Source organism: Schistocerca serialis, chromosome 3 (genome assembly GCF_023864345.2).
Source record: "Schistocerca serialis cubense isolate TAMUIC-IGC-003099 chromosome 3, iqSchSeri2.2, whole genome shotgun sequence".
NCBI lineage: Eukaryota > Metazoa > Arthropoda > Insecta > Orthoptera > Acrididae > Schistocerca > Schistocerca serialis.
The window spans coordinates 523,083,112-523,096,849 of NC_064640.1; the positions used below are offsets into that span (position 1 = coordinate 523,083,112).

Consider the following 13,738-nt stretch of genomic DNA (forward strand, 5'->3'; position numbering starts at 1 on the left):
GTAGTTGTTGTGATCTTCATTCCTGAGACTGGTTTGATGCAGCTCTCCATGCTACTCTATCCTGTGCAAGCTGCTTCATCTCCCAGTACCTACTGCAACCTACATCCTTCTGAATCTGCTTAGTGTATTCATCTCTTGGTCTTCCTCTACGATTTTTACCCTCCACGTTGCCCTCCAGTACTAAATTGGTCATCCCTTGATGCCTCAGAACATGTCCTACCAACCGATCCCTTCTTCTAGTTAAGTTGTGCCACAAACTCCTCTTCTCCTCAATTCTTTTCAATACCTCCTCATTAGTTATGTGATCTACCCATCTAATCTTCTTCATTCTTCTGTAGCACCACATTTCGAAAGCTTCTATTCTCTTCTTGTCTAAACTATTTATCGTCCACATTTCACTTCCATACATGGCTACACTCCATACAAATACTTTCAGAAACGACTTCCTGAAATTTAAATCTATACTCGATGTTAACAAATTTATCTTCTTCAGAAACGATTTCCTTGCCATTGCCAGTCTACATTTTATATCCTCTCTACTTCGACCATCATCAGTTATTTTACTCCCCAAATAGCAAAACTCCTTTACTACTTTAAATGTCTCATTTCCTAATATAATACCCTCGGCATCACCCAACTTAATTCGACTACATTCCATTATCCTCATTCTGCTTTTGTTGATGTTCATCTTATATCCTCCTTCCAAAAGACTGTCAATTCCATTCAGCTGCTCTCGCATGTCCTTTGCTGTCTCTGACAGAATTACAATGTCATTGGCGAACCTCAAAGTTTTTATTTCTTCTCCATGGATTTTAATTCCTACTCTGAATTTTTCTTTTGTTTCCTTTACTGCTTGCTCAATAATCAGATTGAATAACATCGGGGAGAGGCTACAACCCTGTCTCACTCCCTTACCAACCACTGCTTCCCTTTCGTGTCCCTCGACTCTTGTAACTGCCATCTGGTTTCTGTACAAATTGTAAATAGCCGTTCACTCCCTGTATTTTACCCCCGCCACCTTCAGAATTTGAAAGAGAGCATTCCAGTCAACATTGTCAAAAGCTTTCTCTAAGTCTACAAATGCTAGAAACGTAGGTTTGCCTTTCCTTAATCTTTCTTCTAAGAAATTTAATAGTATCATTTCTCAAATGGCGGTGACTATAATCTATCCAATTCACATATAATATTTAGTCATCTGACCAATTAAAAGAGAGTAGATATTAAAGATTTTAAAAGTAAACTTAATATACCATTCTTTGACTGGAGACAAGGATGAAAGAAACTTGTAAAATGGCTTCACAAAGTTCACTTAAATATCATTCTACCAAACTACAAAATACATCCAAATACAGGTACTTTCTTTAAATTTTTATACCATACAACATTTACTCAAGTTAGATACATTTTTTTTTCTCCTCTACTTTAGTGACAACTGACAGCCATCAAAATTAAAGCATAGAAGTTTCATTCCGCAAATATATTCTGAATTTTAAAACTAATTCCAAGTGATATTCTGCACATCAATACCAATAATGAATAATGGACAGCAGAAAGTTGGTTAGCAAATGAAGACTGTAGACATATTTGTGTGTGTGTGGGGGGGGGGGGGGGGGGGGGCACATACACGTGGGGTGGGGGATGATGACACAAAGTCCTTGTTCTAATTTAAGGGGAGAGGGCGGGGATTGAGGAGGCAAGCACAAGCAGGGCTCGTGCTCTGAGAGTTCTGTACAAATTTAATTTTGTATATAGATACTTCAACAATAGGCTTTGATGAGTGAGTTTGTGTGTATCAAAATATGTGACATAAATGACAACACCTTTTGATTGCACTGACTTTCTGCTTAAATTTTTTACACTGCCAAGGGGAAACAGACCTCGGTATTTGACACAAATTTCAGCTTGATACCTCTATCCATCCCTGAAAAAAGGAGGCTTAACACATAGACAGAAGCTTATAGGTTTTCAAAAGTCAATTATCTTTCACATAGTATTTTCCATCCAAATGAAGTGGCTTTAAAATAAAAAACATTTGTGCTGTACGATTGTCCGACTGGTTACATCCTGGATTTTTACATGCAGGCACTATAATAGAAATAGGCCTCCACAATGTTGGTGGAAAGTGCCAACATAGTGGAAACACTAATGAAACAGTATTTGGAATGGAGACATACACTTTACGTCAGCAATTGGTATTTGGGCCCAGACCTGTTTCTTTGACTTCGTAATTATGAAACAACCATGTGATACTGTTCATAGTAACACACTGTTCTGCAAAACTGAAGGACAAACTAGATAATGTAACATAACATTAACTACTTGGTGGAAATAAAGTGCAGGAGCATGTGGCCAGAGGTCTCCCAGTCATGCACAAAAAGTTAGACGTCACACCATATAAGGTCAGTGTGACTACAGCACTAAATGCGGCTGGACACGCAATACGAGGCAGCTGAAGGAATGGGAAAAGACTGTGTCGATCAATGACCAGTAATGGTGCACGGTGACTGTGTTCTTCATTATAACATATCCTGAAGACAACACTTGGATGACTTCACACAGGGAAGAATAATTGGGAAACAGGAAGGAGGATGAAGTGTGTCGAGTGTAGCTTCAGGGTTTGATTGTACTCAAAGAATTCTTGCACATACACGGGGATCATTCTGAAACATAGGCACTGCTGCCTGAAGGAGTGGAGCTGGTTGACCACAGTCAACTAGAGCAGCAGGTAACTGCTACATTGTGTAACAGACAAGAATGACTGAGTAAAATTGCAACCACTTTTAACAGGAGTACAAAGCACACAATCTCTCGCTATACAGTGGCAGGGAGAATGGATGGGGGTTGTCTTTTTGTCAAATGACCATTATGTTGTGTTCCGTTGGCACCCGCACATCGGCAGCACCCTTTGTGATGGCGCCAAGAGGCGGAGTGTGGACCAATGAGAAGTGGGACCGCATGCTGCTCAGTTTAATGACTAATGTGTAGCGACAGGAAAATTTCGTGTACATGATAAAGTGAAATCGGCACAGCATAGCAGCATAACGTGAAACTACCAATCTCAAGTAAAAATGTTTTAAAACCAAGGTTGGTAGTGTACTAGTATTTGTAACTAATAGTTAGTGAACACTGAAATTGGATTTTGACTTTTCTTTCAACTCTGATAATTGCATATAATCTTTAAAAAACCACACACCAATTTCATTTCATAAGGACAGTTGTGCACAGTGACTGCAGTATATTTCAAAAAAGGAATTTAGTTAGAATCTGGTCCCTCTACATCTTAAACTCTTACACTAACATATGTTGCCAGAAGCTTGACAAGTTTATATGACTTGATTTCAATGCACTGAAAATAGCTATTCACTAGCTTAAATCTAGATCTGACAAAAATACAGATTGTATTTGTGACTTTTGCTTTTTTGTCCTAAAATAACAGTTGATACCTCGTGTAAAGAAATATGATGTCAAACAAAGTGAATTCCAGTAACAGTTTTAGCCGCTGATGAAAATTTTTCAGATTATTTTGGACAACCTATCACACAAAAAAATTCCACAATTTTCAGATGTCTTTAGTGCAGTGCATTAATAAAACAGATATTTTCCTAATAGACCAGTATAAAAGTGAAAACACCAGATGTGGCACTTTCATTTTGCAAACACATGAATCACCTACCACCTACCTACTTGCCGGCCTACGTGACAGCTCATGCTGTCACCAACAAGCTTCATTTAAAAAAACTTTTAAAAATATAACTGAATGAAAACTGAAATAAACATTTTCTGTATTACGTTTTACCACCAGAAACACATTTGCATGATGGGTGTGTCCTGCGCTTTAATTGCCTGATGGAAACAAACCAAGATGGCACTACACTGATTTGTGTGTTTGTAAAGCTAAAGTGCCATATTTAGTGATTTTCATATTTACACTTGTGTACTACAGAAACATCCACTTTAACTGATGCACCACATTACAAATCTCTCAAAAACCACATAAGGCGCTACAATTTTTTGCACAAAACTAACAGGGAAAATGATGTCACTGGATAAAACATTATCTGTATTCCAGGTTAAAATGGAAGATTACTTCATTACTGTGGGACAATGAATCTTTCTGGCAGAAATGGAGGAAATAAGGAAATGCAGTGTAAAACTGATAAAACCTCACACTGTAAGAGAGAACTAAAATGGTCATAAAATCACAAATTATTGACAGAGAAAGAAGGAAGAAGGCGGAAGGCGGGAGAACAGAGGAGGGAAAGAAAGTGACTAATGACAGGGGCATGAAGGAAGAAGCACAGGTAGACAAGATAGATACTCAAAACAGACCCCATAAAAAAGGAGTGGGAAGGCCGAGGATGGGGATGAACCACCAAGCCCAGTTGAAGCCAGTCCAATCGGGGCGAAGGGTGGAGCTAGACGGCCTGCCATCCCCTCCACCCACTGATAAGTTTGAAGGTCCCACCCTTAAATAAAGCGATTAACCCCCGCCGCCCCCCCCCCCCCACAAAAAAAAAAAAAAAAAAAAAAAAAAAAAAAAAAAAAAAAAAAAAAAAAAAAAAAAAAAAAAAAACACACGAAGAAATCGTAAAACAAGATCAGCCGCTGAGGCATTGTGAGTTAATGCCAGTGGTTGCGAGTCACGAAAGCTAAAAGTCTGTCGCAGGGCGGCTAATCTGCACAGTCCAGTAAGAGGTGAACTACAGTCAACATTGACCCACGACAGAGAGGGGGGGTCCTCACGACAGAGGAGATAACCGTAAGTCAGCCAAGTATGGCCAATGCGGAGCCAGCAAAGGACGACAGAGGCTTACGAAATGCCTGTAAGGAGGACTGCCACATAGTTGTAGAATCCTTTATTGCCCTGAGCTTGTTCGTTGAAGAAAGAGTGTGCCATTCTGAATTCCGAAGTCCCAAAACCTGACGACATAATGCCGAGCGAAGGTCTATTTCCGGGATGACAATAGCAAGAGATGGGCCATTAGTAGCCAATTCAGCTAGTCAATTGGCAAGTGCATGGCCTGTGGTCCAAATGAAAACCACTGAGCATCCACTTTGATTAAGGAGAGAAAGGGAGTCCTGGATAACTATGACCAATGGGTGGCGAGGGAAGCTCTGGCCGATAGCTTCCAAACTGCTCAAGGAGTCACTACAGATAGTGAAAGACAGTCCTGAGCAGAAGCAGACATGGTCCAATGCATGCGAGATGGCTACCAATTCTGCAGTAAAAACACTACAGCCATCTGGCAAGGAACGAAGTTCCACATGTCTCACATAGATGTAAGCATAACCAGCGTGACCAGCAACCATGGAGCCATCAGTATAAATCACTTCTGAACACTGGAATGAACTGAGGAGACAGTAAAATTGGTCGCGAAGGGCCTCCAGAGGGACAGAATCCTTTGAATTGATGGAGAGATCAAGACAGAGCTGTGGCCGAGAGCCGCACCACAGAGGGGTATGTGTGTGAGCGGAGAAAAGAGGCGGTAAAGGGAAGTTCTGGAGTTCAGGAAAGGGCAACTGAATGCGGGCAGCCATGGTAAGCACACATTGTGACCGCCGCCAAGGAAGGTTGGTCTCCATGTCTGGATAAAGGCGACCATAATTAGGGCACTTTGGGGTGCAGCAAATGCAGAGCATGTAAGATATCAGAAGTTTGTGATGGAAAACTCGCAGCAGTGGAATCCCCGCCTCTGCGAGAAGGCTAATCACGGGGCTAGTCTGGAAGGCACCAGTCGCAAGTCGTAGCCCACAATGGTGGATGGGATCTAGTATCTGCAATGTCGAAGGTGACAAAGAACCACAGACAGGACTCAAGTAGTCTAAATGAGACTGGACCAGCGTTTTGTACAATCACAGAAGAATAGAGCAGTCTGCACCCCAGGTGGTATTGCACAGACATCTAAGAACATTGAGATGTAACCAGCACATCCTCTACAGTTGGTGAAGATGAGGGAGCCATGTCAACCGGACATCGGACACCAGAGCCAAGAAGCGATGGGTGTCCACAACCTAGTGGGATTAGCCATCAAGGAACAGGTCCAGATGGGGATTGACTGTACGGCAGAAATGCATGATACACGACTTGGCCACCGAAAACTGAAAGCCATGGGAGAGTGCCCAAGATTGCGCCCAGTAGAGAGCCCCCTGTAGACGGCGTTCTGCAGCGCCCACGACGGAGGTAGCAACAAAGATACAAAAATTGGCCACATACAAAGAGGAGGAAACTGTCAGCCCAGCAGCCGCCACCAGTCCATTAATGGCGACGAGAAAGAGAGGGACGTTCAGCACAGAACCCTGTGGAACCCCATTTTCTTGCCGATGGGAAGTGCTGTAAGAGGAACCAACTTGGACCCAGAAAGAGCGGCAAGAAAGAAAGTTATGTATAGAGACAGGCAGAACGCCACGAAAGCCCCATTTGTGACGGGTGGTGAGGATGTGGTGGCACCTGGTGGTGTCATAGGCTTTATGCAGGTCAAAGAAGACTGCAATGAGGTGTTGTCAATGGGCAAAAATCGACCGGATAGCAGACTTAAGGTGTACCAAGTTATCCACCGTAGAGCAGCCACAGCAAATACCACCTTTAGTCAATGACGACAGGTCACGGGATTCAAGGATCCAAAACAACCGCCGACTCACCAGGTGTTCAAGGAGCTTGCAGAGGGTGTTGGTAAGGCTAACTGGACGGTAGCTATCCAACTGAAGAGGTGGCTTCCCAGGCTTCAAGACAGAAATAACAATGCTTTCCTGCCACTGGGTAGGAAATATCCCCTCACTCCACAGATGGTTGGAAAGGGTCAGTATACGACGGTGGCCAGCCACTGATAAGCGTCGGAGCATTTGGTTAAGTATCCGATCTGGTCCAGGAATCGTGTCGGGACAAAGGGCGAGGGTGCTGGCGAAATCCCACTCGTTAAATGGGGCATTATAAGGCCCAAGCAGCGAGAAACAAAAGACAAAGGCAGTTGTTCCGAGCGCTCTTTCAGGAGGAGGAACGTGGGCATATACTGAGTCAATGCAGAGGCTTGGGCAAAGTGTTGAGCAAAATATTCTGTGACCAAGTACGCATGGGTAAGAAAAACACCATGCACAGAAATTCCTGCAACGCCGGTGGGAGGACGAAGGCCAAAAATTCACCAGAGTTTTAACCAGACTTGTGAAGAGGGGGTGTGCAGTCCTATGGCAGCCACATACCATTCCCAACAAATCTGTTTCTGAAATATGATTACGTAATGGGCCCGGGCGTGGAATCGTTTAAAGACCAGAAGGAGAGCAGTAGAAAGGTGCCGCTCGAAGCAGTGAAGATCACGGCGGCAGTATTTTATGACAACAGCAATTTCTGGAGTCCACCAAGGGACCATCTTCTGATGGGGGGAACCTGAGGAAGAAGGGATGGCTGAAACAGCTGCGGAAAGAATGGCGGCAGTCAATCTCATCAATACTACTGTGTGGTAGTACAGGGGGGATAGTAGCAGAGGAGAAGGCACCCCAATCAGCTTTAGAGAAGGCCCTCCAGGGAGGGTGACGGAGCGAGATATACTGAAGGAAGGTCAAAACAATCGGATAATGATCACTGTCACATAAGTCATCATGGACACCCCTCTGAATGGAGGGAAGAAGGCTGGGACTGCAGATGGAAAGGTCAATGACAGAGAAAGTGCCATGTGCCACACTAAAGTGTGTGGGAGTGCCAGTGTTTAGAAGACAGAGGTCAAGCCCTGCCAGAACAGCTTCAACTGTCCTGCCCAGGGCAGTAGTCGTGTGACTACCCCAAAGAGGGTTGTGGACATTGAAGTTCCCTAGAAGCAGGAAGGGAGAAGGGAGTTGTTGAAGAAGGGTGATTAGGGCAAGGGATGTGAGCAGCCTGTCAGGCAGGAGGTAGAGATTACAGATTGTGATTGGAGTGGCGAGATGGACCCTGACAGCAATTGCTTCCAGAGTGGTATGGAGGGGAACCCATTTACTAACAATGTCCTTGCAGACCAAAGTGCAAACACCAGCAGAAGCCTGCAAGGGGCCAATTCGGCTTTGACAGAAAGTGTGGAACCCACGAAAGGTGGGAGAGTAAGAGTTGACAAAATGGGTCTCAAGGACAGCAATGCAAGCAGCAGAGTAGGAGGAAAGAAGGGGCTGCAACTCCGGGAGGCGACGCAAATAGCCATTAGAATTCCACTGGAGGATCCTCAAGCTGGAGTCCAAATGGGAAGCCAACGGACCGGAGCCAATCATGCCACCGAGTCGCCATCCGTCACCGGTAAGCATGGGGTGATGTCCATATAGGTGGGGTCAGACTCGGTTGGTTCATTAGCAGGAGGAGGGGAAGGTGGCACCTCAGGGTGTACTGGAGGGGCCTTGCCCTTGTTCTTGCGTTTCTGCTTCTTCTCTTGTGAAGGAAGAAGGGCAGACTGCAGGGAGGTGAGGCACAGAATTACATCTGGCAATCTTGGCGCCCACCGGCTGCGGATCGCGCGGCTGATATGGAGCTGCAGATCGCCTTTCAGGGGAGTGACGGGAAGAGGAGTCCTGAGAGGGAGTTCCAGTACCGGTAGCTGCCGAAGAAGGGGAGAGCTTCTCCAGCAGGGGAGGTGGAGCAGCACGCAAAGGGGTGGGTATGGGTACTGATGGGGAGGGGGAATGGGAGAGTGAGGGTGAGGTGGAAGGTGTGGGCTGAATGGGGCGGGGTTGGGAAGAGGAGGGGGAATGGACGTAACTGAAGAAAAAGTAAAAGTTATAGGCACGGGATGGAGCCGGTCATACTTTCGACAAGCCTCGGTGTAGGTAAGTCGATCTAAGGTCTTGTACTCTTGAATCCGTTGTTCTTACCCATACACCGGGCATGCTGGCAAGCGTAGAGGATGCTGTGCATTACAATTTATGCACACTGGCGGGGGAGCACAGGCACTCCCCTGATGTAGGGGGCACCCACAGTCACCACAGAGGGGATGGAAACAGCAAACTAAACAACAGCACATACGAAAACAAAGCTGGGAAGATAGCCACCAAAACAAAGCTGAGAAGATAGCCATGTTGATATAAAGAAGTCCACCAAGTGGGAAAGGAGGGGGCAGGGAGAGAGAAGCAAGGACAGGGAAGGAGAGGAACAGACAGTAATGCAGTCTGGAAAAAGGAAGGAGACTCCAATAGCTCGGGGCCCTGTGCGCGCCACACACGTACCCACAAAAGGGACTGTGGGCTCCCTAGGGAGTTCACAGTTCTAAGTTCCTGTTTCAACTGTGGGGTGATAATGAAGGCAGAGTGTCTACAATGTGTACCTAGAATGGAAGGTCCCACCCATGTAAGGGCTACACACCCCTTCATAGTCTCTGCCGCCCCCCCCCCCTCCCCCCCCAAGCAGGGAATGAGGCCACTGTTAAATGTTAGGTGTTGGGCTGAAGGCCATTTGTCTTCCATTTTCAAATGTAGACTCCAGGCACCTGTTTTCACACTAAACTAAAATAATACTGTATCAATCTGATTTGATTTAAAGAGAGAGACAAAAACAATAACAGTCCTAGCCCACTATTGCTTGCACCAAAACAGGGTTTATTGCATAGTTTCATTCCCTTTGGTTCTAGTAAAGCCAATCAGTACTATTAAAGATTAGTAGGAAGCCCTTTATTGTTCCTTATTAGACACAATTTCTTCAAGACTTCATGAGCCAAATATTCTGTGTCACCTATACTGGCAAATTAGATGTGGTGCAGCTTCATCAGCCTCACCACACAGGTTATACATAGGAGCTGCTTTCTCTATACACATCATATGTAGGTGTTTCTTAAAGTTTCTTGACCCGTCATCAGTCCTACACGAGTTTCGTCTGTCTCCTATTCAAGCCCAGGATTGCAGAGCTTCTTTTACAACATGGCTTTAGCACGATTAGCTTGACATGTTTTTGTTTCTGGATCATAGTTCAAATTTCAACAGGATGTCTTCTGATCAAGTTTCATAGTCTTGACTAAACTATCACCTTAGTAATGGTTAGGGCAGGTTCTGGTCCAACAACTGGAGACTTCCCACCTGGATTGGATCAGTGATATAACGTTTCAGAAGATAACTCTGAAGCTATGAGAATTCTTTCTTTTGAAACATTTTCCAGCAGTATACAAGAGCAAAGTCACTTCTTCTTTAATTGGTTCAATATAAATTAGATTTTTTTCATAATGTAAATAAATTTGATATTTGGTGACAATAAATATAACTCAACTGACAGAATGCAGAAAGACAAAGAACGAACATAGGGTACTTCGAAAACAAGCTGCCAGAAACTAATACCAAAATATGTGAAAAATAACAGCAAAATTGGCAAAAAATAATACCAAATTTGACAGAAAATAAAATAATATTTCCCTGTCTCTATTAATTCGGTTTGAAAAATTCATTTCCCACTTATTCTCCTGAGAGGTGGTGGTGATTAAGATAAGAGTAATGTGAAGGTAAACTGAAATACAAGCAAAAAAATAAATTTAACTTACAGACAGCAAGGGGAGGAAGAAGGTTTATAACCAGAATCACATCCTGATTAAAACTAATCCAGCGATTACAGCTCTAAGATGATACCCCAAAAGTCATCAACATTACCAGGTAAGAACTACTGAAGCCATATCAACACGAACAAATTGAATTTCATGAAATTGAGACACTTATTGGTTCATTTTGAGTAGTTTACTTTTCTCTATTTTCATTTTACAAAATTTTCTCTAACGTGCATTTTATAAACTTTTTTAGTCAACACAATGACTTGTGCCTTTGTGTCCCTTTTTTGCATATGTTTCTCACATTGCCACCCACTTTATATAACTTGCTACATATCTTCATCTCCAGGTTACTTCCCTGCACCACTTTTTTTACTGGTTGCGTTTTATTTCCTTCATAACTCTAAAACAACCCTAGTAAATATTCAATCTAAATAAAATATTTCTTCAGCAATTTAGTTTCTCTTTGGGTAGCTTTTATCAGGTCTATGCTTCACAACACTTTAGCACGTGATTCCACTATCAGCATTTAGTACACCTCAGTGCAAATCAACGGAATGCATCACAGTTTCTTACAGGGAATATTATAATCTTATCCAGTGCCCAGAGTAGAGGTCAACATAGCATACAACAGTGACAGGGAAGTAGTCAGTGATAAAAATAACTTATCACCAACGTGTGTCATCAAGCTGAACTGCATACTCTTATACCACACTACCATCAGAACTCAAGGTAACTATATTTTCCTCATACAGGGTAAGTCAGGAGGAAAGATACATGCTTTGAGGGGACACCATTAGTGATTCTGTACAAAAAACTTCATATAGACATATCCCCTACATTGAATGGTTTCCAAGACAGCTCATATTTAATGTACATTGTTATTTATTTTCTATACTACTGTATTCAAATATTGTCATCGTTTACAATATAACACAGTAGTGTAGGGGAAGTTGAGACAAACAATTTGATACAGGACACTTGTGGTCTCTCAACTCAGGAGATTACTTTAAACTGGGCTACATATCTCCATAGGCTACAGTGCAGGAGTGTCACCTGAGATTTTCAATATTCTTGTGCTCCCTTTGCACAAATACTTAGCTCTGGAGAAAAAATGAATAGGAGCTTCTCTGTACAAAATTAAATGTAGTTTGATTTTGTACTGCAATGTGTTTTCACTAGATGGTGCAGTTTTGGAGTTATTTGAGGAAAACACACAAAAGTTAAATTAAATGTGCTCTGAAGCTTTTTTTTGTTCAGAATCACTAACACGATCATCCCTCAAAGCATGTACCTCTCCTCCCGATTCACCCTGTATGTTACACACTATAGTCTTAGAAAATAGTGTCTTGGCAGGTATATATTAATCCAGTTTGACCTATGATGAAAAGGAGACTTATAAGCTAAAAGACTTTTTACTTGAGTAGACACAAAAAAACTTACCAGTGTAGCAATATTGCACTATGGCTCGTAACGAGTTTCCATCCATCTCGTGCATTTCTATTTCATGTTCAGTGGACTCTCGCAGTTTGCTTGTAAACATTGCTGCAAAGTATTCCGACGCTGCACTCAGAACAATTCTATGAGCTGGAATACGTGAACTTTCTGTAACAAATGGAAACATCTTTCAGAAAAGACATGTGAATAAATGCCCTTTTGCAAATACAAATACAATGTGGAAATTACAAAAAGAATATGTGACAAAAATGACCACACACAAATTATTAGGATTATATTCTAATACACAGTTGTGAAAATTCAGTATGGTGTATACCCAGGAGTTTAGGTCCTATGTTCTACGTAATGACGCCCCCAAACCACCAGCATTGTGTGTCTGTCCATTAACTCCAATCAACAATGATAGTTTACAGATAGTAGCCATCATCTTAGCATCCATCAATTATGTGGTTATCACTGAACAACAGGTTGCAGAGGGAATCAGCCTAAAATATGGCATTTTACCATCCATCAATGGTATTCATGTGGACAATGCAGTCCCATGCATCTGTGGTTCCTTGATAATGGATTTAGATGCAATGACAAACAGTCCCTCAATTCAGCCTGCAGTTGACAGTGTTATATGTAGATAATACAGGTCCTCATCCATTACAGCACACAAGCATTAAGCCAACAATCGTCAAATTGTATAGACCAAGGTTGCATATAACCCACTTCTACCTACTGGTTTCACACAAGCATAGCAGTTATAGCAGTTGTAGCAGTATGTCTCAAACAAGTTGAAATGAAATGGTATGACGAATTTCTTTTCTGGCTACTGCTGTTTTGGTCTCATCTGAACTCCTCACATGCTACCGATGTGTTCTTTGATGCACGCAATATATACTGATAGTTGTCCTAACATTTTCACGATATATGATAGCCCTTCAATGACTGAGCTTGGCTTAACACTGATCTTTGTGCTCATATAAGTGAGGACAATGCTGGGTCCAAGACGAATGCCATCACTCTGTAATCTTTACCACTTATTCCTGGTACACTGTTCTTAATATCCTACAAGTTTGATTCATTTGAGTTACTGTGACTCGGTGTTAAAATTTTCACAAACGATGATGTAAGAAGAGGCAGAAGGAAAGGAAACAAAAGATACAATAGTTTTATTGCAATAGCAGTGAGAGTTGATGGATGGGTTAGGGCATAATGCTCTCTCAGCATGAAAATAAGTAGAAAGGAAGATTTGGGATTTAACATCACATTGACACAAAGGTCATTAAAGAGAGAGTGCAAACTCAGATTAGGATGTAAAATAAAACTGTCAGAGTTCTCTTCCATGAAACCATCTCTGTATTTGCCTTAATCAATTTATTTAAACTATGAGAAACTTATATTAGTGTTGTTACAAATGGATTTGAGTACAACTCCTCACGAATTTCATTCTACTGTGTAAATCACTGCACCACCTCAATGATTAACTTCAACAGAAACTGAATAACTGAACTTATCTGGTTACCATCTTAAAGCTGTATGCAGATATGGAAAAAGGAGTTGCTACATTTAAAAGTAACTTACAAATTCACATACATTAACTGGCATATATTTTGCATGGAGTAACACCCATCACAATATGAAACAGATTTATAATTACAATCTTTTATAACACTAACTGTAAACCAATCGCCAACACGAAATTTCGTATAGTCATATATTATCTTTAAGTTCTATTGGCCTTCGTAACAGTAGACACAGAACAAAAACAACAAACAAAAATGGTGGTTCAAGGTGTTTTTAACATTGATTTCCAATTAATA

The 13,738-nt window shown here is 42.2% G+C and overlaps 1 protein-coding gene across 3 annotated transcripts in view; it reads right to left on the bottom strand.

Annotated features, from left to right (window-relative positions):
- The window catches only part of LOC126470399 (kelch-like protein 5), a 288,827-nt gene that overhangs the window by 99,030 nt on the left and 176,059 nt on the right, over positions 1 to 13,738 (bottom strand). For all 3 annotated transcript variants that reach the window (XM_050098244.1, XM_050098245.1, XM_050098246.1), the window contains one exon: positions 11,916 to 12,077. In XM_050098244.1, the coding sequence (XP_049954201.1) occupies positions 11,916 to 12,077 (162 nt within the window). The remainder of the gene's footprint in view (positions 1 to 11,915; positions 12,078 to 13,738) is intronic.